The sequence below is a fragment of the Lagenorhynchus albirostris genome, chromosome 14, assembly GCF_949774975.1.
Source record: "Lagenorhynchus albirostris chromosome 14, mLagAlb1.1, whole genome shotgun sequence".
NCBI lineage: Eukaryota > Metazoa > Chordata > Mammalia > Artiodactyla > Delphinidae > Lagenorhynchus > Lagenorhynchus albirostris.
The window spans coordinates 77,314,807-77,339,624 of NC_083108.1; the positions used below are offsets into that span (position 1 = coordinate 77,314,807).

Genomic DNA, 24,818 nt, shown 5'->3' on the forward strand with positions numbered 1-24,818 from the left:
CGCGCGAACTGTAAGTACGTGGGTCTCGGGGTCACGTCTTGACTGGTCGCGGAGCAGGCAGCTGGGGGAGGCGACAAACCCACCGGACCCAGCGACCTCCGTCACCCTGTCATGGAGACCTCAGCGCACAAGCAGCAGCAGCAGCAGCCTGAAGGGGGCAAGATCAGGAACCTGCCCTGGTAGGAGGAGGCCCAGCAGCCGCGGGGAAGGGGGTCGGCCGCGCGGGGAGGTGGTGGCCGGAGTGGGCAAGTGGCAGGTCCCCACCCCGTCCTCGCCCCGCCGCCCCAGGGTTCGATCGGCACAGGGGTTCGATCTCGTGTCTTCTGACACTACCTTGACCTCCGTGGCAAAATATTCTTCTCTCTTGCCAAAATATTCTCTTCTCTCGGTACGATTATTGGTCAGATTCTAAACTAGAATAATATGATGATGATGATGACAACGCTCCCTAGTTAACTTTTATTTAAGTGACTTTCTATTAGATTAGCAGGCACCCTATTAGATGTTGGAATTTTACAGACACTAGGAAGAAGGTACTGTTATTCCAGTTTTACCAAAAGGTTAAATGACTTGCCAGAGGTCCAGAGTTGGAAAATAAGTTTGTATTTGAACCCAGCTGGTCCAGATTCAGAGCTTGCACTCTTAACCATCCTACTCACACAACTGTGTCTTAGTGATGGTTTAAAGAGTGAATGGATTTGACTTGATTTCGGAAAACTCCAAGTTGTTTCTTTTCAGTTTATTGTTATCGTAATAAAAATACATAACATACAATTCACAGTTGTAACCATTTTAAAATGTACAATTCAGTGGCATTAAGTACATTCAGAATGTTATGTAACCATCCCACTATCTAGTTCCAAAATTTTTCATCATCCCAAATGGAAACCCCGTACCCATTGGCAACTCCCCATTCCCCCCTTCCTCAGCCCGTGGCAACCACTAATCTACTTTCTGTTTCTTATGAATTTGCTTATTCTGGATATTTCATATAAATGGAGTCATATGATACGTGGCCTTTTGTGACTGGCTGCTTCTTTTTTTAAAAGAAATTTTTATTTATTTATTTTGGCTGCACCGGGTCTTAGTTGTGGCACACAGGATCTTCGTTGCGGCATGTGGGATCTTTCATTGCGGCATTCGAACTCTTAGTTACAGCAGGCACGCGGGATCTAATCCCCCAGCCAGGGATCGAACCTGGGCCCCCTGCATTGGGAGTGCAGAGTCTTACCCACTGGACCACCAGGGATGTCCCGTTACTGGCTTCTTATATCAGTAACTGATTTCCTTTTATTGCCAAATAACGTTCCCTTGTGTGGCTATACCACCATTTATTTATCCATTCATCTGTAAATTTATATTTGGATATGAGTTCAATTTTGGATTAACTTAGGTGCCCATCCAGGTTGAGATTATAGGCAGACAGCTGGAAAGATGAAATGAGAGCAGTTTTTCAGCACTATTGATATTTGGGGCCAGATATGTGGGGTGTCGCGGGAGGGCATGGGGGTTGTCCTGTGCATTGCCGCATGTTTAACAGCATCCCTGGTGCCTATCCGCTAGATGCCAGTAGTACCCCCCACTCAGCTTTGACAGTGGAACATGTCTCCAGATATTATCAAGAGTTCACTGGAGGACAAAATGGCCCCGGTTGAGAACCACTGTTAAAGGGTTTTGTATCTCTTTCTGTTTTAGTTAGGATATGAAAGGATTCTTTTGCACATAACAAAATGTTCTTGCCTTTATATATGTTGTAATCAATGCTAAATTGTATTTCAGGGTTGAAAAATACCGGCCACAGACACTGGATGATCTCATTTCTCATCAGGACATCTTGAGTACCAGTATGTATCCATGTGTCAGCGGCTGGTATCCTAGTCGAAGGACCTGAATACACTTCTTAGGAATGTTGTCTCTACTGAGTAATAATTTTGAAGGATCTGATTGAGCTTTATGGGATGTGGCTTTAAGAGCTGAGTCCTTCAGATTTTTCATTCCTGCATCTGACCCAGATTTGAACATATGGTTGAAGTACCTTCAGCCCAACTCGGGCCTGCAGTGAATGAGGCAACTCTCAGAGACTGATGGCCTCTCTCTTTCTCCCCCTGACCTTCAGTTCAGAAGTTTATCAGTGAGGACCGCCTGCCGCACCTCCTTCTCTATGGTCCTCCAGGGACGGGAAAGACATCCACCATCCTGGCCTGTGCTAAACAGCTGTACAAAGATAAGGAATTTGGCTCCATGGTCTTGGAGGTAAATGGGAGGTTTATTGTTACTCTCGAACGACTCCAGCCTCTTACTTTTAGGTCTGCTAGTTTTGTTTTACTTTACAAGTTAGTTGCCCTGCTGGTGGTTGGGAAAGAAGGAGACATAAGATGTTTTAATTCACTTTTTTTCTATAATTGACATTTTTGCCTGGACTGGTACAAGCTAAAGGGCAGTGGTAGGACTAGGTGTCTTTCTTTGCTGTTGCCAACTTTTACCCAAATCCTCAGTGGTTGCTCGGTTGATGGCTGTCTCCCATGTGCCCCCAGATCCCTTCTGCATGTTGCTCCATGCTGTTCTTGCCCCGCCCCGGAAGGCTGCGAGCTCTCTTGCCCTCTGGCTCCTGGTTGGGTTTGGCCAGCAGGGGCCTGGAAGGGGTTGGGGAAGGGAGAAGGATGCCTGGTCCTGCCCTGGGGGTCACGACAGGCCAACAGCTTTCCCACCCGCAGGGCACAGCACGCAGCCTTTCCCCCACACACACACCCCACCAGTGCCACTCCCCCACCAACCCCTTAAGACTTGGGGGTGATAATGGGCCCCAGTAGGCCTTGAGGTATTTGCATAGCCCTTGTGGTTTCCCCACACCTTACCGGCACCTTTTAAAGTATCTCTTCATTTAATTCTCTTCAAATTACTGAATTTGAGTATGCCATCTGTTTACTGCTAGGACTCGAGCGATAAACTTAGCTTACGAAATTGTAAATATTGTCTGTTGTAAGAAAAAAACTGTTTAACTTGCTTTTGTATTATAGAACCTTGCTGCCACCAGTGTTCTTACTTCATTGTATTAAAGACTTGGTAACTTCTGGGTTGCTCTGGGTTGTGGTAGCTAAAATTAGCATCATTCTGCTCGTGCCAGAGGCGCTGTTCACCGTGAGCAGACCAGTTAATTATCCCCCGGCGCACGTCAGTGATTTTGTCCTCAGAAGGGGGAGGAAACACACACGTTGATTGGCCTTTCAGAGTATAATGGAATGATCTAGTGAGTTGTAAGTTTTAAATATAACTGTCATCTTATTTTTAATGATTATCTCTTATCTGTCCTTAGAACTAGAGACCTAGCTTGCTGAGCAGGATTGATGAAAAGGCACATTAATTCACAGCTAGCACACCAACACGTTTTCTATTTATTTTGGCTTCTCTCTTTCACATTTAGCTGAATGCTTCAGATGACCGAGGAATAGATATCGTTCGGGGACCAATCCTGAGCTTTGCTAGCACAAGGACAATATTTAAGTAAGAATTCTTTGCATAATTTCTCTCCCTAAAGATTTTGATCAGTGAGGTGATAGAGTTTAATTTCTTAAATCCTCTCCTTTGCTAGTTTGTAAAAGTAAGGGGAAAAGAAAAAGGCTTTGTCAAAAGCAGTCATGAAAGAGAGATAAAGTACAGGAATGGTGGTAAGACATATTAAAATGCAAATATTAAAACAAAATATTATCTAAATCTATATTAGCAAGTTCTCTGGGGAAGCATTAATTTCATTACATCATAAGACTGGAGGAGCTAGTTTGAATTTAAACAAAAATGAATTGAGATCAGGGTGGATAACTAGGATGGTGGTAAAAAAAGAAAAAGAGGAAAAAGCAGCACTAGAATAGAATAAGAGGCTACTGGGTGGAAGAAAGATGAAGGTGCCAGAGGACATAATCTAACACAAATACAGAAATTAGACCTCCATGCGCTTTGACCACAGCTTTGGTCAGAGTTCTAGGAGAAATGAACTTCATGAGCCAGGGCCTGATGGCACAAATGTGAAGGTGTAGGTTTGGGCCTGGAAGTCAAAGGGAGATTGAAGAAGGCTTTTTAGGTGGTACCAATTGTTTTCCTAGGAAAGGCTTTAAACTAGTGATCTTGGATGAAGCTGATGCCATGACTCAGGACGCCCAGAACGCCTTGCGGAGAGGTAAGGAGCACAGCCGTGTACGGTGTGTATGGCTGAGGAATGCTTTGGAAGGAGAGTTAGCAACTTTGGACCTGAGATAGGACGTGGCTTCTTTTCAATTTTCATTCATCTTCTGGCCCAGCGAAATCTCTATATACCTTTCACTGTGTATCCCACCTGATGACCTAGACAAAAATCTCTATACCGGTGGTTACCCCTTTTAATAGCGTAAAGACATTAGCCTTTTGGGGACTTTTAGGTATGACCAGACACTGGTGTTTCATCCTACTTTTCCGCTGGGTTCAGTTTCAGGGTTGGGAATTTGTACTGTTTGATGGGAGGGAATGGGAAGTCTTTCATTTCTAAACTGCTAGATAGGTCTTTCTGCTGTTGTTACCGTTAGATACAATATAGCCAGGAAAATAACACTGGAAATTTAGTTGCACTCAGAAAGCCGACATGACTTCCCTACTTGCCAGGAGAATGATTGGGCCAGGAAAGGAGAGTATACTGTGATTTGTTGGTCTTAAAGGTGCAGTTAATTTCTTTGCAAGGACATTCTTAATCTGTCTCATTAAGATTCTGCGGTAGACAGCTAGGAGAGAAGATGATCTTTAGGAATTCTGGGGAGGGGTGGATTGCAGCCCATGTTTAAGAAGCGGAGGAGGAGGACAGAATATCTTCTGGTCCTAGAGGCTTTGGCCACCTTTCTTCAGCATCTTATTCTGTAGAGTCAGTCTGGGCAGATCCCAGCGTGAGAACGTTGGTACCTACAGGTTGAAACTGGTGTCATAGGCATCTCTGAATTCGGGTTAATGCTTTCTCGAATGCTCTAAGGGTTCAAGACAAGGTCCACTGGAAAGTCTGCAAAAAGCCACCCCCCTCCCCCGCCCAGTAGAAGGTGGCACGTCATCCGTTTGCCAAATAGGATTTTATGCAAAAGGGCAGGCGTACTGGATTTCATATCTTAGTGGAATGGAACGGCAAGAGTGCCGGGATCACAGCCAGTCATGAAAAAGGAAGCATTTTGTCCAGTCCCGTGGACGTGACGTGTGCATCAGCTCTGGGGAGAGAGTGGTTGGTCTCCAGGCTCACCCTCTCTCGCTGCAGTAGCTTTCCCACTTGTTTGCATTCTTGATTCCCCGCTTCACGTGACCGTAGGAAAGTTCAGGGTTTCTGGGTCCCTGGAAGAATCAGGATGGACGTGAGGTGGTTCTCTTTTCCCTTGCCAGTGATTGAGAAATTTACTGAAAATACCAGATTTTGCCTCATCTGTAACTATCTGTCAAAGATCATCCCCGCCTTGCAGTCCCGGTGTACAAGGTTCCGATTCGGTCCCCTGACCCCTGAACTCATGGTTCCCCGCCTGGAACATGTCGCAGAAGAAGAGCAGTAAGTATGTTGAAAAGCAGGGAAAGCGGGGCCTTGGGGACTGGGTGTCATGTAAAGCAGCTACTGGTACATCTGAAGGCGATAACGTTTGTAAACAACTCGGGAGAGCCTGGCACAGGGTAAACCTCATTGTCGGCCGCCCTGGTAGCTCACAGACATTCTTCATAAAGGTCATTTGGTTCCTTACTGGAGTCCATCATCCTCCCCTAGAAGCGGTCCCACTTTCCTCCTACTCTTTGTCTTTGGAAACTGCACACTGCCAGGTCCCTCCTGTTAAGAAGCCTGTAGCCTTTCTCAACTAGCAGGGAAGGTCCTGAGACATCACATTCTGCGTGATCAGATGCCAGTCAAGTAGCCAGCCCGAGCTGCTGCTGATTCGACAGGTGCTTGGGCTCTGCGAGCGCAGATCTCGCCAGCACCCTCTCCTCTCCAGAGAACAGAATTCAAAGCTACCTGCTCAACACAGCAATGCTTGGCCCCAAATGATGGTCTTGCTAGACTTGGACTGGGCTGTGACTACTCACGTGAGGCCCACGTCCCCAGCAGCCAGAGCAAGTTCTGGAGCCTGTAAATCAGGAGAGTATTGTTGACTCCGTCCTTCCCTTTTTTCTCTTTCATTGTTTCAAAGCCTTGATCTTCACAGTCCATCTTGTCCCCTCGGGGAGCATTTGTGCTCTCAGGGCCTCTATATCCCTCCTGCCTGTTTCCTTGCAGAGTTGACATAAGTGAAGACGGGATGAAAGCGCTCGTAACTCTTTCCAGTGGAGACATGCGAAGGGCTCTGAACATCTTGCAGGTAGGGCACCGCTCCTAGCACATCTCGAGTTGGCGCTTCAGAATACTTTTTCAAGAAAGGCATAAGCAACAGCATGACCGATGTGTTAATTCAGAAATCTGGAACTGGTAAGACATCTCATAGTATATCATAGATATACGCCCACCTTTGTGTTTTGATTAATTGAAAGAATAATTTGTTGCAAATAAGGGAAAGATAGGGAAGGACTCTGCAAAGTAACATAGCCGACAGGCAGTGGCCTCCTCTGATGCGGCCAGCTCTTAGCAGTGTAAAAAGTACAGGGCTCGAGCTCTCCCGTGCCCACCCACATTGCTGCCTCCGCAGTTTCCTCCTGACCCTCCTGCAGCTCAGTGGCTGCAGCAGCCGTGGTGACTCTCCCCCTGTCTGCCCAGAGCACCAACATGGCCTTTGGGAAGGTGACAGAGGAGACCGTCTACACCTGCACAGGGCACCCACTCAAGTCAGACATCGCCAACATTCTGGACTGGATGTTGAATCAAGACTTCACCACGGCCTACAGGAGTATCCTTTCTCTTGTCCTTCAGTCAGTGCGTTAGGTGCCCAAGGCCTGCACGTGGCCTCACAGGCTCAGGCTGCAGGCAGCACCTACACCCTACTGGCAAGACAAGCGGCTGCACGGGACACCTTTCAGCTTGTCATGGAAGCAAGATGTCTGTGGGGGGGATGGGTACTTGTCTTTCATGCCCCAAGTTGTTCCTGAAGGGCCCTGAGCTGGGTATGGCTTGAAGCAGCTTAACTCTCAGATGGGAGGGAAGCACTTAGACCTTGGGTGGAAGGTGCAGTCATTTTCAAGCAGTTAGTGTTACTCTTGTTTTGCTATGAAATTAAAATCTAGCTGTAGTGATGGAAAGCCTTTTGGGCAATGCATTTGGTTTTGTTCTCTACTAGACAGAGATATCTTTCATCTCCCTTAATGGAGGTGAAAACAGAAAAATAAGAACTGGGGTCCAACACGTGCAACTTCAGAGTGAAGGAAACAGCTGTGTTGGCGTGAAAAGCCCTACTTTCAAGTCATTCTCTGCAGTGTTTGTTCAGGAATTTGTTCCCTTTGCCTTAACTGCTCCTCTCTAGATATCATGGAGTTGAAAACTCTAAAGGGGTTGGCATTACATGACATCCTGACAGAGATACACCTGTTCGTGCACAGAGGTAACCTAGGTTCTTCCCCAGTTCAGAAGCTATGCAGAAGGTGGCATGCATTGGGGTTGAGGGTGGCTGGAGAGGGAACGTGACGCTTCGTTTTGGAAACAGAAACAGGAATGAAGAGGTGTAAACCCGGCCCCTCATTTTCAGTTTTGTTTTGCTATTTATTTTTTTTATTGGGTTGGCCAAAAAGTTCATTTGGGTTTAAATAAAACTAAAAGACACATTTTTAATTTTCGCAAAGAACTTTATTGAACGTATTCACTAACCGAATAAACTTTTTGGCCAACCCAATATCTGTGTGTCTGTGTCTTGCTTTTAAAACCTTGTTCCAAAAATACTCTTTTTTTTTCGTAAATTCACTTTATTTATTTTATTCTTGGCTGCACTGGGTCTTCATTGCTGTGCGCGGGCTTTCTCTAGTTGTGGCCAGTGGGGGCTACTCTTCGTTGCGGTGCACGGGCTTCTCATTGCGGTGGCTTCTCTCGTTGCAGAGCATGGGCTCTAGGTGCATGTAGTTGTAGCACACGGGCCCAGTAGTTGTGGCGCACGGGCTTAGTTGCTTCACAGCATGTGGGATCTTCCCGGACCAGGGCTCGAACCTGTGTCCCCTACATTGGCAGGTGGATTCTTAATCACTGCGCTACCAAGGAAGCCCCCCAAATACTCTTTTGACTTCTAGAATGCTGGGGAAAAACAGGAAAGAAACTCCTAAAGGCTAACTTATTTCCTCCAAGGGTCTGTATTTTACAGCAGTATGTTGGAGTTTGTATTTCTAAAAGGCTATTTTCCCCAAAAAGAAAGGAGGAGGAAGATCTAGCTTCACAAAACCAAAGCAGCCTCAACTAAACCATCTTTAGGTCCACACTTGGTCGTATGTCCTGCACAGAGAATTGCTCCTCTACCTTGAGAGCACATGTGAATCACCCCAGACCAATCCAGTTGGCCCTTTTGGGGGAGAACCAGACACGAGTGTGTCTTTGAGCTCTAAGTGACGTGCTCTTCAGCCTTATGGAGAAGCTCTGCCTGTCCAGCAGCCACCTGCAGACACTTAGGTCCACGAACACTGTTCTGCCAGTGCCTTTCCAGGCCTCTCCCTGGCTGGCTGGCATGTGAAATTCTGCCCGAGAACATGGTTGGCTCAGGCCCAGCTCTGCACTTTGTGGATGCTGAGCATGAATCGACTTTGAAAAATCAATTATTTGTTTTTTGTTTTTTAACATCTTTATTGGAGTATAATTGCTTTACAGTGGTTATGTTTGTTTTTAAAATTGGGACAGCAGGGCTTCCCTGGTGGCGCAGTGGTTGAGAGTCTGCCTGCCGATACAGGGGACACGGGTTCGTGCCCCAGTCTGGGAAGATCCCACGTGCCACGGAGCAGCTGGGCCCGTGAGCCATGGCCGCTGAGCCTGCGCGTCCGGAGACTGTGCTCCGCAATGGGAGAGGCCACAACAGTGAGAGGCCCGTGTACCGCAAAAAAAAAAAAAAAAAAAAATTGGGACAGCAAGTGAGAACTTCGCTTTCACAGTAACTTACAGAGCGGCCCAGTGCTGACAGGGCAGTGTGGATGGCTCTTCCATCTTATGATCACTCTGGAACCTGCTCATTTTTCTTTTCGGCTACTCTCTGAAGACTAAAATGAATAAAAACTATGAAAACCTATGCAATTTTTACCTCCTAGAGGTGTGGTATCTTGAGATCTGTGGCCTCAAGAGGTTAGTCTTATGTATCTGATGTGGAAACTCATACTTCTGTGATTTTTTTTTTATATATATAGTAGGTAATGACAGACCCCACTCATTTTTGTTTTTCCCCCAGTTGACTTTCCATCTTCAGTTCGAATACATTTATTGACCAAAATGGCAGACATTGAGTGAGTATTTATTTCCCAGTTTTAATTCTTTTCCTCCTTTTTCCCCATTGTGAGTTGTTTCTCCTTGCTTGGTTTCAACTGTTTTGTCTAAATCATTCATATACAGTAGAGTTTAGTTTTTGCTGGAATTGAATTATTGAACGAAGCACAGGGAAGGGTGTGAGCTGCTTATGTGAAGAACGTGGATAAACACAAAGACAGGTACAACTCGGTTACGCATTTGAGATAAAGGCCTCTCCTTCGACCTCAGAGGCCTGGTCCACCTTGGTTCCAGACATGCTCTTGTTATGTGGGAAGCCTGCTTCAGTTCAGACATCTAGGTCGTTTGGGGACGGCCAGCTATCCAGCTGTTATTAAGGCCTTCTGGCATACGAAAGCATATTACAGGGAAAGTAAACATAAACTCAATTTTCCACTTTGCCTGCTTCAGTAAACACAGTTATTAGCCCCCAGTGAAGCTGGCAGCTATCATTTAAGTAGACAAAAGCACTAGGTTCAAAATAGATGTCCACGTAAGCCAACTAATTTGCCGTCGTTGGCTTTCACACGTACCAATTAGGTCACTTCTTATCACTACACTGTGAGTAGCATGATTTTGCTTTCAATGGCTGGGCACTTGAAAGGTGGCAAGATGAAATACCAGTGTCTTGCTTTATTGACCACAGAACCACAGATACGGCAGCCAAGCTTCCCAGTGAATTACGAGGAAGGGATTCTTAATTATAATTCCTCTCGATGCATTTTGCAGGTGAAGAAATAATGCCTAATCACATAAATTTTGCATATCTGTATAGAGCTTGAACAAAGTTAAGTTCAGAACACTGCTACTGGGAACAATTTTTTTTTTAATTTAATATTCCCCCCTGCCCCCAGTTTGAATAAAATTTATAAAGGAGTGTTTGAGGCAACAAAAACATTAGGGGACATGCACGAGATTGCTGCCCAGAATGAACTTCTGTCACCTCTTTCCAATCCTTCTCTGGCCAACTTTCAGTCTGACTGCTGTTGTTCTCTTCAAAAGGCAGCTGTTGTGATATTCTCTCTTCTTACCTTTTGTTTGACTTCTTTTAGGTACAGACTTTCTGTTGGCACCAATGAGAAGATACAGCTGAGTTCCCTCATTGCCGCCTTTCAAGTCACCAGAGACCTGATTGTCACAGAAGCCTAGATGCTGAGGACCACTTGCTGCCTATTCTCAGGCCCAGCAGTGACTGGAGAGCAGGGGACACAGTCACCCCCCCCTTTCGGAAAATTGTTCCAGGCATGGGTGGGCAGACATGTACCCAAAGTACCGTGTTTGTGGCTGGTTGGAGCAGGGATGTACAAAGCAGTTTTAAGGTACAGCTCTCTCACTGCACTGCCCATTTGTGTTTTATAAGGGGGGGAAAAAAGTAAAACCTTTGTAGCCTTAAGGCTTTTACCCTTCAGTTGCCTGGGTGATAGGAAATGGGCTACCCCATTTGGAATATCAGGCTTTCAAATCTAATACAGTCCAAGTGTCTTCCAACTCAAGGTAAAAAGAACATCTTCAAAGTTTGTAAATCTAATCTGTGGCGCTACTTTAAATAGGTGTTAATGGATTTCTGGCCCAAACTATTATACTCTTATAAAGTGGACTCAATTTTCTTTCTTACTTTAAAACTGGCCTTTTTATTTCTCCTTTTGAAGTAGAGGAGTTGCTAGCAGGTTCCCAACTGTGGTGTGGACAGTAGCGAAAACATTCATTTTAAATGATGCTATTGGGGCCAGAGGTCATTCAACACTGGCTTGTTTAACCCAGGGCACATAAGACTAAGCCTGACTCTAAACCTGCAAGTGCTGAAAGGATTGAGACTCTTCATATTTAATCTAAATGTAATGCAGTTTATCTGCGAGCATTTGTGCTGCATGTGTGATAGTGTTCTGCACAATAAAAATAAAGCAGCTTGCTTGTTGTGTTACAAGTGACTCCTCTTTCCTTAGCCAATTACACAGACGCTGACTTGTTCCACTTGCATTTATATGAGAAAGCCTCCTCCGTCCCTGATATCAGAGAATCAACTTTCTTTGGAGGCTGTTCTTTATAAAGGTGTCCAATTCTTATATTATCAAAAGGGAGAAGGTTATGTGCATCACACACATAGGCCTCGCTGCCAAAGGACAAAAGCAAAGTCTGAAGCTAATGGCTGGGGGTGTGGGGTGAGGGGCTCAAGGAGGCGGCCCAGAGCCTCTCAGACTACACTGTACACGATATTTCAAGATAACCACAAAACTTAATTTTGCCCAGTCCATTCCCAGCTGTCTTGTTGTACTCACTAGTTTTAAAAGGTGGGTTTTTTTTTCCTGAATGGAAAAAATGAAACGGCAAGCCAAAAGCTTTTAACTTTCTTTCCTTCGATGAAAGCCTCTCATCTTGAAATGTTTTTCTTTCAGCAACAAAGGCAGCAGAGGAGAGACTCCTCTGCTTTTTCAACACGTTTTATCATGGTACACAGGCCTCCACAAAGCACCTAGTAAGAAAGCCAAGGATAAGATGTTGCATTTCTTTTAAAATAATTTAAAATATATTAAATTTTCCAAAGGCAGATTTTGTTTGAATGAGGTGTCTTCATTAGATAACTATACGCCACGAAGAACAGTACTTTGAAAGAGCTAGTTGTGTTTAGGGGCAGAGTTGAGACTGGCTGATGAGTCCAATGAGGTGAAGCAGTCAAGTCAGATCTTGTACAGAAGAAAATCAGCTGAAATGATGACGACACCAATTCTTCACACAATTAAGAGACATCTTCACAACTGTTGGAATTGAGTACTATGGTTTTTAGATACCATTGAGAAAAACACAGTTGTACCTTAACATCTGTTGAGAAAATACAAATAAATATGCTAACTGGTGAACAACTGACAGATAACTCAGTAGCCACTGATACAGTCATGCAGTTGAGGAATACGTCCCATGTAACATGACACACAAATCTGGCCTCCGGCACATGCACGCCATTGTTTCTTAAAAAAAAAAAAAAAAAAGCCAAGTCTAGTGTCTGTATCAGGAGCATGGCCTCTGAGTCACCTGGACTTTAGTTAAGCTAAGTAATATCTCACCCTACACGGCTCTGTGAAAACTGTCCCGTGGGTCAGAGGAAGGAAAGCCTTTGTCCACATCAAAGCGGCTCTGACCAGCAGGAGAGAACTTTCACCAACACCTCCTCTGCATCTGCATCAACGACAGACACTCCCATTCGAGGGAGTGGAAACTTCTTGGAATCAAAATGACCAGAGAGGGTCCAGCACTGCTGTCCATTAAGTGGACTGAAGGTTAAGGTCAGGCTCCGTCACTGCAGAAGTGGAATCCCTCTTCTACGACTGACCCTCACACCTCATGGGGAAGAGACCCCTGGCCCTGGCGAGGCCACTGGAATCTGGTTTTGCTACATTGTGTTCACAATCCCAAAGAGAGATTCTATTTCAATCCAAGACCAGATGTTTGGCCCACTGCTCCAGCTACTTGTCAGGAAGATTTATCCTGCTACAGAGGAAACAAGTAAGACTATGGAGACTGGCTTAAAAAGTTCTGTATGTGAGGAACTCTTTCATTTTCTTAGGGATTGGCAGCGCTAGCACTTGGTACGTTGTTAGGAAACTTCGCAGGGCTTTCCGGCATAAGTGCTTCAGTGATGACAGGACCCGAGGAGCCGTCCAGAACTGGACGTGGCCATCCCTTGTCCTGAAATGAGACGGAAACCAGTGCGTTACGGCAGACCTTGGAAATGTATGTTTTCATTGGGACAGATATCAATGTTTCTACTCTCACTTGCACTGGCAGGAGACTCTAGAGAGTGAAACGCAACCTGGACCTTGGAAATAGATATGAAGGCTGTGGTGCTGAGTAATTAAGGCTGCTGAGGGCAGCAGGAGAACTCAAGACACCTCTGGTTCCAAAGTGCTGTCTCTGTCAGTACAGCCCTTTATAGATCATACTATGGGTTCAAATGTAACAGGGAAGAGTGCCACCTGTTGAATTACAGATGTTCCCTGTAAGGTGGTCTCTGCCCTAAATGGTTTCCTATATAAATGCTGCATCATCTTGCTTTCTGCTTCCTTGCAGACTTGGCCTGTTAATAGCATGAATTGTAGATCTTTCACGTTGACATTTAGGCTAAATATTAAGAGTAAATGATAAACTCTATTAGAAGAGAATATCAGAATTTTATGTAATCTCAGATTTCCTTAAAGCCTTCCTCACAGGCAAGAAAATTCTAGATGCTTTCTTTCCTTAAAAAGCTACATGGAATACTCAGCAGAAATCACTACCCATCTGTTCGGCTAACAGATACATACCCCGTGGCAATAACTCCACCATGTGGAAAAAATGTGCAGCAGAGACCATTGGTCATAGGAGCAAACGCAATTGGAGTTTTCAGTTCCAGGGCCCAGATCCTGAGGAGCCTGGAGGAGAAAGGGACGTGTCAGCAGACCTGGGGCCAGACCCCAAGGGTGATGCTACAAGCCCTTTCCAACACTTGCTCTGAGGCCACAGAAAGAGGTTTCTCTTCGTTACCTGTCATCCGCTACCGTGGCGAGGTACAAGCCTTCGGGGGAGAAGCACACAGATCTCAGGGAGCTGATGTGGACATCGCTGTCATCCATGGGGGGGTTGAGCTGGGTGTGGCTGAGGAGGACACAGGACAGTAGGTGGGCCTGGAGTGATGGCTGCCCTCCGCCCTCCGCCTTTCATCCCCAGGCAGGAGGCCAAAGTGCCATGGCCACAAAAAGGTTCCAGAGATGTCTCGTACCCCATGTGGAAAACCTGGGGATTTGCAGACTGGGAAAGACGACTGGAAACAAGTGCATTTCATACAGCTCCAGTGTCTCGTGGAGGGGGCTGAAAGATTACTAATATTCCCTGTGCTAATTTCCTTATGCAAAGTAGGTCAGCCCTCGCTTTAATGCCACAGTACAAACTGAAAGTCTTTTTTAGGCTAAGATACATGATAATTATAGGACTACCTATTATTTGCTTCAGAAAACAACAGAGACAAAGGGGAAAAGTAGACCAAGTTGGTGAGAACATGAAAATTCACTTTGGAAATAACAGTTTCAATAAGAGGATCATTCTGAACCTGTTACTACAGTTATTAGTAAGTGGAAAGAAAGAGTTACTGTGAGGTTTCATAATGCTGAATCCAAAGCAGTACAGAGAGCCTCCTATAGCCGGAGACCTGAAGGCACTCGGGGCTAATTTGAGAACTGACAATGAAACACTGCTGCACACCAGTGCCTCAGAATAAGCACGAACACACTGTGTCCTGGACCAAGACAGGTTTCCCATCGAACACCCCACCGGGAAGCGGAAGCGGGGAGGCAGTCCTTACTGGAGTGACCGCAGCCGCTCGCCAGTGTAGGGGTCCCACATGATCACATTGGTATCGTAAGAAGCCGTGACGAGCAAGGCAGAGTCGGGGGAGAAGTCGCAAGAGACCACGCTGCTCTGGTGGCCCTCCAGCTTCCGGATTAATGTGTAGGACCGCATGCTCCACAGGAAGACCTGTGGGAAGAACAGGTGCCTGGTCAGGACGGAAACAGTGCTCAAGACGTGAACAGTGAGGAGAAGGCACAGCCTTGCCTCTCCAGGCCGCACAGCCAGGGGAAGCTAAGTGCTCCAGCCCCTTTTCTATGTTTCTTCTAGAACATGTCATACTAAATAAAGTGACAGGTCTGAATTCTTGAGGCACAGAACCAACAGACATGCTCAAGGAGCTTACTTTAGGGGAGAATCAACCAACCGACCTCAGGAAGACAGCAGCCAGCATGGCTCAGGGGAAGCTTCTGGGTCCTGCTTCTGAGCGCTCTTAGCAAATAGGGCAATGCATGCTGAAGACCTAAGCCAAGGGCTACCTTGTCCTTTCACTTGAAACCAAAAATAGGGGTCGGAGGTGAATTCCTGGTCAGCCAACAGAGCCATCTGACACCCGCCTCTGGTTTACAGGACCACAGAAATCTGCCCCACGGCTGTAGGTCTGACCTAGCTCCTTACTTGAAACCTTTCTGAGAATCATTAAAAGAAGTATTTTCTTTTTTTCCTTTAAGAAAACTCTCACTTTCACATAGTTCCAAGCCTCAAATCAATGATTAACCACCTGAGCTGTACCAAATAGTGAACTCTTAACTTTCCCAAGTCGGTCACAGCCAACAACAGCTCAATGCAGATGTAAAAAACAATCGGTTCCCAAACTGTTCCTGGGTTTCTAGTACTTTTGTTACAATAGACAGGATTTCAGGACAAAGTTCAACGAGTTACTGTACATTTTATGATTTGAATAGAAATCCTAATTAGGTGGATTCAAATTAGATGGTTCAAAGGAAATCTGGATACACATGTGGGTTGCAACTTTTAAAATCGTAGACTCCAACAGGGAAAGAAATTTAAAAAACATGGCTTTCCCATCTTGTGAAGGCAAACAGCCCTCCCATGACATGACGGGAGCGATCTGCTTCCAAACACCTCCTCTCCTTTGGTTTGTGTCAAAGTGCAAATCAGAAAAGGAGGGGCCTCAGCCCGGCAGCGTGCCTCCCGCTGGGGCTGATTTGCAGGCGGCTTTCAAGGACACTGGCTCACTTACCCTCTCACGCATGAGGCCGCTTCCCTGAACCGAAGCAACAGAGCAAAGGGCACCCCAAGTTTGAGACTCACCGACTTCTCCCCAGCTGCAGAACACAGCATGCTGCAGTCTGGCGAGATGGAGCAGCAGTAAACCCACTGCAGGTGGCCCGATAACACCTGAATCTGTTTACCTGTCAGAGAAATGGAGCACACGGTGAGCCGACTCCCAAAACCACAGAGCAGGAAGCCTGAAGAACCAGCAGTGGTGCCTCCCCCCAGCCCCACCCGCTATATCCAGCGGTTCTCGAGCAGCTGAGCCCACGGGCCCCTTTTTTAATGCAGAGAAAGAAATATGACAGGATTTGTCATTTAAATGCCTGAAATCTATTAACATGACGTTATAATGCCCAAGGGAAATCATTACCTACTGTTTCACCAAAATCCACAAGGTCAGTGGGACAAAGGCTGTCCACAGATCAAGTTTGATACATTCCTTTGATAACAGAGAACATTCTTTTTAGGTCCCCCAACCACCTCAGTTACTCTGAAGCATCCTTCCAAATTTGAAAGTGTTTACCTTCAATTCTCTGTCATTTATGCTCTGTAATGGTTTCCCCCTGGCCACAAGGATCCCACTCTCACCCTCCTCCCACCCTCGCCAGGATGTCCGGATGAGCAGTGGTGCAGCATAATTAGGGCCACATGCTCTGGAGGCAGGTAAACTCAGCCTTGAATCCTGGCTCCACTGTTTACTCAGCGCATAACCCTAGGTCACTCACGTCATCTCTTCAGATCTCCATCTGGGAAAAAGCTAAATGCCCATCAACAGAGGAATGGATGAATAAAGGGTAGTATTCCACCTGTTAAGTCAGATGAAATTAAGGAACTAGATTTTCCATGGAGTACTGTCTAATAAAAAAGAAAAATGCAGAAAAAATGTGAAGAATATGATTCCATTTTTGTGAAACAATGACCCCCAAATCCATAAATGTAAAAGTGAGTGTCTGGGACTTCCCTGGTGGCACAGTGGTTAAGTGTCCCCCCATGCAGGGGACACGGGTTCGAGCCCTGGTCCGGGAAGATCCCACACGCCACGGAGCAACTAAGTCCGTGCGCCACAACTACCGAACCTGCGCTCTAGAGCCCGCGAGCCACAGCTACCGAGCCTGCGCTCTAGAGCCCGCGAGCCACAGCTACCGAGCCTGCGCTCTAGAGCCCGCGAGCCACACTGCCGAGCCTGCGCTCTAGAGCCCGCGAGCCACACTGCCGAGCCTGCGCTCTAGAGCCCGCGAGCCACACTGCCGAGCCCACGTGCCAGCGCGCCTAGAGCCCGTGCTCCGCAACAAGAGACGCCACTGCGATAAGAAGGCTGCGCCCAGCAACGAAGAGTAGCGAGTAGCCCCCGCTCACCGCAACCAGAGAAAGCCTGCGTGCAGCAATGAAGACCCAACACAGCCAGAAATAAACTGATAATTTAAAAAAAAGTGAGTGTCTGAATAGGATTATGCAAGTATAGAGAAAAATACGGAAGGCAATATGGAAGGGTCTTATTTAGCATGGGTGACAGGACTGCAGGGGGATTATGGAGGAATGCAAAGGAGGGGAGGATGAGAAAGTTTGGGGGGAGAAGCCCCCAAAAAGGGGGGAAGAATGTATATGGTCATACATATGCATTTAAGAATTCACGTGTATGTGTGGGTATACAGAAATAAATTTTATGAAAGTCAGTCATGGTTTCTTCAGCTAAGTAAGAAGCGTACCTGCTCCCCCGGGGTAGGTGTGAGTGAATAAATCAAGGCAGGGTGGGAGGGCTGGGCCCCGTGCCTGGGGACACTACTTGAGTCCCCTCCTCTCCTTGAAAAGCCCTAGTAACTGGCCTAGTCCATTCTGCCCACTCTCAGCCCCTTCAGCGAGTCCTCCCTCCCTGCCTCAGATGGTGGCAAGGTGCCTGCGACACTCATTAAAAAAGGCGCTGCGGGGCTTCCCTGGTGGCGCAGTGGTTGGGAGTCCGCCTGCCGATGCAGGGGACATGGGTTCGTGCCCCAGTCCGAGAAGATCCCACATGCCGCGGAGCAGCTGGGCCCGTGAGCCATGGCCGCTGAGCCTGCGCGTCCGGAGCCTGTGCTCCGCGGCGGGAGAGACCACGGCAGTGAGAGGCCCGCGTACCGCAAAAAAGAAAAAGGCACTGCGTCTGAGCACCCTCCCAGTCAGCAGGCCCACCTCAGACCACACAGCCACAAGCTCCACAGCAACGGGCAGACAGGACCCAGGGCGCGCTGTGTGACTCGATGCCTTCAGATGAGGACACCACAAGCACCTCCTTAGTTGCCTGACAAGTTATCAGGCTCGTTTCTGAGAGGGCTGGGACGGGGCCCCTCTCGTGGTGTGGAGAGCTGCACAGTCACCGCTCGGACTCTGCATCATCAGGGACGAGGGTGCTCTTCATGAACCGCCCACGTCCCCATTTCCTCCTTCCACCTCCCTCCACACCTGCGAGGGAGAAATGGCCCGGCAACCAATTCCCCTTCCCTGTGTCACCCTCCCAGCTGAGGAGAAACACCAGAGATGTATGGAATTCTCCGTCGGGCTGCTCCGGGATACAGTCCTGCTTAGAGCAGAACTGCACTAGGGCTGACTGCCCGCCCCCCTCCCCAGCCTGAGAGGATTCTTGTAGACCTAGATTCCACTGTACAAAGAAACTTTACTTCTAACAGGAAGTACCCAACATGGATGACTTCTTCCAGATCAGTGGTTCTCAACCCGGGGAGGCTGTGGCCTTTATGTTGACACTGGGCTCTGTCTGGAGACAATTTTGGTTGTCACAACTAGAGAAGGTGCTACTGGCATCTCACGGGTTAAGAGGGCAAGGATGCTGCTCCACGCCAGAATGCACAGGAAGGTCCGTGACAAAGCATTAGCCAGCCCAGCATGGCAAGAGTGCCACAGCTGAGAAAACCTATTCTACACCATGTATTTTCGAGAGGGGTGAAAACTGGTTCTTGATGGCCAGAAAAATCTGACCTTTTTTATGTACAAAGCACAGATACACATCCAGTACCTGAAGAGATAGTCAATGTATTTTTGGCATGAAAATCTCCCAGGTGGTGAGGGGGCTGGGGGGGTGACTAGGAAAAACATGTCTAAAAAGTCTCCTCAGGAGGCAATAACAGAAAAAAAGGTTGAGAAAAACTGTTCTGGATAAAATGACACTGGTCAAGTAGAGAGAGGGGCAAATACAGTATTTTGGGGTTGCCAAGTCATTCCGTCACCTCCATACCATGTTTATTCAGGTCCCAGATGCGAAGAGTCTTATCTCGGGATGCAGAAACCAAAATCAAACTGCCACTGGGTGTGAAGCTCAGATCTCTCACGACGTCTTGGTGGCCAGACAGATTCAAAAGCAGGAGCCCTAGCGTGAGAGAGAGGGGCACTCTATCAGGGGGAGAGGCAGCTCTGGTCTACAGGTCACAGCCACACCCCTCAGCCAACTGGCGGCCCCTCTGGTCCCTGATCGGAATGTGCACGAGAGGCCCCTGGGGCCTGATCCCAGCCAGAAATGACCTACCTGTCTGCACCTCCCAAATCTTGATCTGCCCATCGTTGAGCCCTGTAGCAAGGATCAGGCATGAGACGTCTGGCACCTGGGGATGGTGGCGTGCCCAGAGCTTCCTGCTGGGTGGAGAAGGCCACGGGCTGAAGGCCAAGCCCCAGACAATCTGCCCACAGTCCAGCGTCTTCTCCTTTGGGCTGCCTCGCCCTTTTGTATCATTTTTGCTGCTTCGGCTTTTGGCTTCGAACCCTTTAGGGATGCTGGGAAAAGCAGAGAGTTCTTAATGAGTCTGAAATTGCCACCAAGTCAATCGACTTTTCATCCTGGGGTACCTAAGCCTTTGAAATCCCAGAAACAAATAGGCCTTCAGTGAATTCTAGTACGACCTTTCTTCGTTTTTTTTTTTAGAATTCGTGTAACAGAGACTTCACTGGCCGTGGCTCATCCCATGTGTGACAGTCCTGCAGTGGGGCGACCTGCCTTGTGGGATAACTAGATCACAGATGCTCCAGGGAGCCATTTGCTTCTTCAGAAAGTTCTCCCGGGTTTTGGCACGTGGAAGGAAAGATGCACTCCATGTTTCTCATGAGAAGGAAAGCATGCTGTAGGTTTGGAACTAGGACAGAACTTAGAGCCTGAATAACCATGTGCCACTCTTCTGCCTCATACCCCCCTTATCTCTAGCTTAGAAAGTCCCCAAGGAGCAGGAAAATAAACCCAATTTTCGGCCAACAGTTTGCTTGGTACACGCCGATTTCCACCTTCACTCGCTTTGCTCCAGTCAATGAATGAGGCTCTTTCATTTACTTCTCTGATGGCACATCCAGTCCAGGAACCAACCAGCAGGGAGCTGTTCAGGGGCACGCTGACCTCAAAGATCTCGTGGCCCAAGCCTTTCCTTTTACCTTCAACTTATGCTGAAACACAGGCCCAGACAAGCTAAATAAGACTCCGTCCCTAAGAAACAGGGCCCTGCCCACCACTCTGCCTCGCAGACAATGTCTCAAAGGCATGAGCAATTAAACAGTCCTGGGGTTCGGCCCGCAAATGCAGAACCCTTATCTGCAGTACACTTTATCACTGTAAGTATTCAGTTCTGCTTTGCTACATGGCCACACTCCGTGGTTTATCGAACTGGGGGAAAGAGTGATGATAAAGCTGGGACTCATTTCCATGAAAAATCCTATAGCCAACATACATGCAGCTGAACCTCTTTCTGTATTACATCTATTCCCGAAAAGTTAAGTAAGTCATATTTTTGCCAATCGCATCATCGAAATATATTAAAGAATTTTAAGCAAGCTCACCTACAGAACTAGAAGGGAGAGACTGCGGCAAACGTGGGCTCCTTCGACTCTGAAAGTGTCATTCTAAAGCAGAGGCTGCGGGAGTGTGCCCGGATGGCAGTCTGTTCTGTACGTGAAGCCGTCTCCCACCTCCACCAGGCTCGTCTGCCCACCTCTCGCCTAGGGACGTGCTCACGCTCGAGCAGCAGAGCTGACTTGTCTTGACAGAGACATACGGCCCCCAAAGCCAGAAATATTTACTATCTGGGCCTTTATAGAAAAAGTGTGCCGACCCCTGGTCTAAACGGCCAAACGTGGTCTGAAAATGTGTCGTTCTGACAGAACATCTGAAATGTGACACTGAATGTCTTTTCAATGAAGCCCACCCAATCCACATCCAGCCCCAGCCAGGCCGACACATACACTTCGAAGACCTGCCCAGCCCTGACCCGGGGGCCTTAGTTGGCCATGCAGGGGAGAAGCACAGAAAAGGCAAGCTATGGGGAGAGCTCTGTAGGCCAGCTCAGAACCTCCAAAGTTACCTATTTTTTTAATAAAATCCTGATTTCTGTATTTGAATTAAGGGATACATCTGTAGCTACTTTATTCCAAAGGAATTAAGGCACATTGGCATAGTAATTCATTTTACTATCATAAATTTAACATGTTAGGGGTAGAGATAACTTTCCTGGGGTCACAAAATTGGGGGCAAAACGGGAACTAGTAGTCAAGTCTTGGGTGTCCTAGCCTAGTGTTCAGCACATGCCCTGGACTTCAGAGTCTGCAATGAATTCAAGGGATGAGCTACATGGGAGGTGGCAGACGCGACTGTGGGAGGGGGCCGCTCGGGGCCGGGGACAGTCATTAGGAGAATTTAACTTCACCAAAACTGAATTTTCAGAAAATTTTATTAAAAGTAGTAGTACATTTATCTAGTTATTATCAATTATTTGCTCAATATCAAAAGCGCTACATTATATGATTTTTTAAATGTATAACAACCCTAACAAGAATATAAAGGCCCCAGATTTCCCCTTTTAAAGGACTTTTAAAATAACAATTATTTTAAATTATAAAATTAATAGTGAAACATGGGGAAATTTTGGAAATGAGAAAATTATAAAAATTACCCAGATCCTAATACCACTCTAACCACAGTAAACACTGTATGATGAATTTTTAATTTATGTGTACATTCACATGTTATTCAAAAACAAATTTGGGATCATACTGCAGATACAGTTTCATAGCTTGCTTTTTTCAGTAAGCCTTGTACTGTAAGCATTTCCTCAAGTTATTATTCTTCAAAATGTGTGATTTTTCCCTAAAACAAGTAACTGCTCATTTAACATATTAAACAATATTTCCCTCATTATATTAAACAAAAGATACACATAAAGGGTTAATGCTCAAATTTACATTTTCCCTAATATTGGAAAGATATATTTATGTATAGTAATATATATATTTGAATACAAGAGTGATTTTCTTTTTTTTTTTTTTTTTTTTTTGTGGTACGCGGGCCTCTCACTGTTGGGGCCTCTCCCGTTGCAGAGCACAGGCTCCGGACGCGCAGGCTCAGCGGCCATGGCTCACGGGCCCAGCCGCTCCGCGGCATGTGGGATCTTCCCGGACCGGGGCACAAACCCATGTCCCCTGCGTCGGCAGGCGGACTCTCAATCAGTGCGCCACCAGGGAAGCCCCAAGAGTGATTTTCAAGGAAGTAACAGATTTCCCACTTTATGCTTTTTAAAAAATACTTTTTCAGACTATAAATCTATATCAGATTTAAGTCTGGATATGAAGTTGAGTCCCTTGTATTTAGACTGGGGGAACCAATAAATAATGATCTTGGCATTACCATTAATCTGAGTATAGAAGGAACTGAAAATTGTGATTAAAAAAAACAAAAACAAAAAACACACACAACAATCTTTGATGGCTACAGAAATATACAGCAATGCCAAAATTTCCTTAAGCGTTCTCTCATCACCAAATTTTAAGCTATTTCTGATTTTTAACTACCATATGATTAATTTCATGTTGAAAATCAGTGTATGTAAATGGATGACCTCCCATTTGCAGCAACATGGATGGACCTAGAGATTGTCATACTAGGTGAAGTAAGTCAGACAGTGAAAGACAAATATCATGTGATATCACTTATATGTGGACTATAAAAAAAAATGGTACAAATGAACTTATCTACAAAACAGAAATAGAGTCACAGATGTAGAACACAATCTTATGGTTACGGGGGGAAGTGGCGGGAGGAATAAATTGGGAGATTGGGATCGACATATACACACTACTATATATAAAATAGATAACTAATAAGGACCTACTGTACAGCACAGGGAACTCTACTCAATATTCTGTAATGACCTATGTGGGAAAAGAATCTAAAAGAGAGTGGATATATGTATATGTATAATTGATTCATTTTGCTGTACAGCAGAAAATAACAACATTGTAAATCAACTGTACTCCAATAAAAGTTTTTAAATAAATAAATAGGTGACCCCATTTCTGAGATTCCTAATCGCAGGAAGAGCAGTTTTAAGGTCCTCGAAATGGCCTTCCTTCCAGCAAGTGCACAAATTTATACTCCTCAACCCCAGCAGGGTGCAGAGTACCCAACTCAGCAAATTTTCATCAGCGTTACCTATTATCAAGGCAACAAGTTTCAGACTGAACTTATAAAAAACTTAAATCTAACGTGCTACTTGTAAGAAATGCTTAAAGCAAAACAAATGAGACCCTCATGGGCAGGGGCCATGTTTGATTTATTTCAGGATTCTCAGCCCCTGGCTCTGGGTCAGGCAAGGAAGACTACAACAACTGTTGGCTGAGTAAATAAATATAGACATAGAGTTGCCCTGTGACAAATGAAAAAAATACTGATGCTGGGCCATCTGACTGGGAGCTCACAGCATTCAGATACTGGGACTTGTCCAGCCCAGAGACAGAAAAGCTAGTTAATATCAGGAACTGAACTTGGTTGATAATAAAAAAGGCAACTAGACAATTTTAAAATGGACCGAGGATCTGAATAGACATTTCTCCAAAGAAGACATGCAAAGGGCCAATAATCACATGAAAAGGTGGGCAAGATCAGTAGCCAACAAGGAAATGCAAATCAAAACCACAATGAGATGCCACTTTGTTCCCACTAGGATGGCTATACTATAATCAAAAAGACAGTCAAGGGCTTCCCTGGCGGCACAAGTGGTTGAGAGTCCGCCTGCTGATGCAGGGGACACGGGTTCGTGCCCCGGTCCGGGAAGATCCCATATGCCGTGGGGCGGCTGGGCCCGTGAGCCATGGCCGCTGAGCCTGCGCGTCCAGAGCCTGTGCTCCGCAGCGGGAGAGGCCCGCGCCCGCAAAAAAAAAAAAAAAAAAAAAAAAGACAGTCGATAACAAGTGTTGGTCAGGATGTGGAAAATTTGGAAATCTCCAACATTGCTGGTGGGATTGTAAAATGCTGGAACCACTTTGAAAAACAGTCTGACAGTTCCTCAACCAGTTAAACATATACAAAAACATATATCCACACAAAAACTTCACCTAAGTGTTCACAGAAGCATTATCTAATAGCCAAAAAGTGAAAACAACCTGAATGTTCACCAGTGGATAAACTTATAAACAAAATGTGGTGTCTCCATAAGATGGAGCATGATTTGGCAGTAAAGGGAAATGAAGTCATGAAGCATGCTACAACACGGATAACCATGAAAACAGTATCCTAAGTGAAAGAAGCCAGTCAACTGACTACATAGTGTATGATTCGATTTGTACGAAATGTCTAGAACAGGCAAATCTATAAAGACAGAAAGTAGATTAGAGGCTGGCTGCTCAGAGCTGGAGAGCAGAGGGGGATTAGAGGGTTTCTTTTTGGGGCGACAAAAATGTTGTAAGATTGATCGTGGCGATGGATGCACAACTCTGTGAATATTCTCAAGTCACTTAGTTGTATACTTTATTTTTTTTGTGAAAGACAAGTTTATTTGCCTCCAAAGGACTCAGGTAG

At 46.1% G+C, this 24,818-nt stretch overlaps 2 protein-coding genes across 5 annotated transcripts in view; one reads left to right on the forward strand and one right to left on the reverse strand.

Annotated features, from left to right (window-relative positions):
* On the forward strand, window positions 1-11,941 carry RFC5 (replication factor C subunit 5). 2 transcript variants are annotated; one of them, XR_009534855.1, is made up of 12 exons: window positions 1-179; window positions 1,780-1,844; window positions 2,117-2,253; window positions 3,422-3,501; window positions 4,098-4,171; window positions 5,383-5,542; window positions 6,257-6,338; window positions 6,731-6,860; window positions 7,431-7,508; window positions 9,321-9,375; window positions 10,447-10,713; window positions 11,788-11,941. XR_009534855.1 is itself a non-coding variant. In XM_060121644.1 (11 exons), exons 1-11 carry the CDS (start codon window positions 112-114, stop codon window positions 10,541-10,543), a joined length of 1,026 nt encoding a protein of 341 aa, XP_059977627.1. In that variant the 5' UTR covers window positions 1-111; the 3' UTR covers window positions 10,544-11,318. The 2 variants fall into 2 exon arrangements, 1 of the variants encoding a protein (XP_059977627.1); XM_060121644.1 differs by lacking the exon at window positions 11,788-11,941 and having other exon boundaries at window positions 10,447-11,318.
* WSB2 (WD repeat and SOCS box containing 2) overlaps window positions 10,204-24,818 on the reverse strand; it is a 21,183-nt gene continuing 6,568 nt past the window's right edge. For 2 of the 3 annotated variants that reach the window (XM_060121642.1, XM_060121641.1), the window contains 7 exons: window positions 19,518-19,762; window positions 19,230-19,361; window positions 16,043-16,143; window positions 14,724-14,896; window positions 13,910-14,020; window positions 13,690-13,797; window positions 10,204-13,075 (listed from right to left, as the gene is read on the reverse strand). In XM_060121642.1, the coding sequence (XP_059977625.1) occupies window positions 12,913-13,075; window positions 13,690-13,797; window positions 13,910-14,020; window positions 14,724-14,896; window positions 16,043-16,143; window positions 19,230-19,361; window positions 19,518-19,762 (1,033 nt within the window). In that variant the 3' untranslated portion in view covers window positions 10,204-12,912. Of the gene's footprint in view, window positions 13,076-13,689; window positions 13,798-13,909; window positions 14,021-14,723; window positions 14,897-16,042; window positions 16,144-16,731; window positions 16,813-19,229; window positions 19,364-19,517; window positions 19,763-24,818 lie in introns of those variants that run through there. The other variant, XM_060121643.1, reaches the window with a different exon arrangement.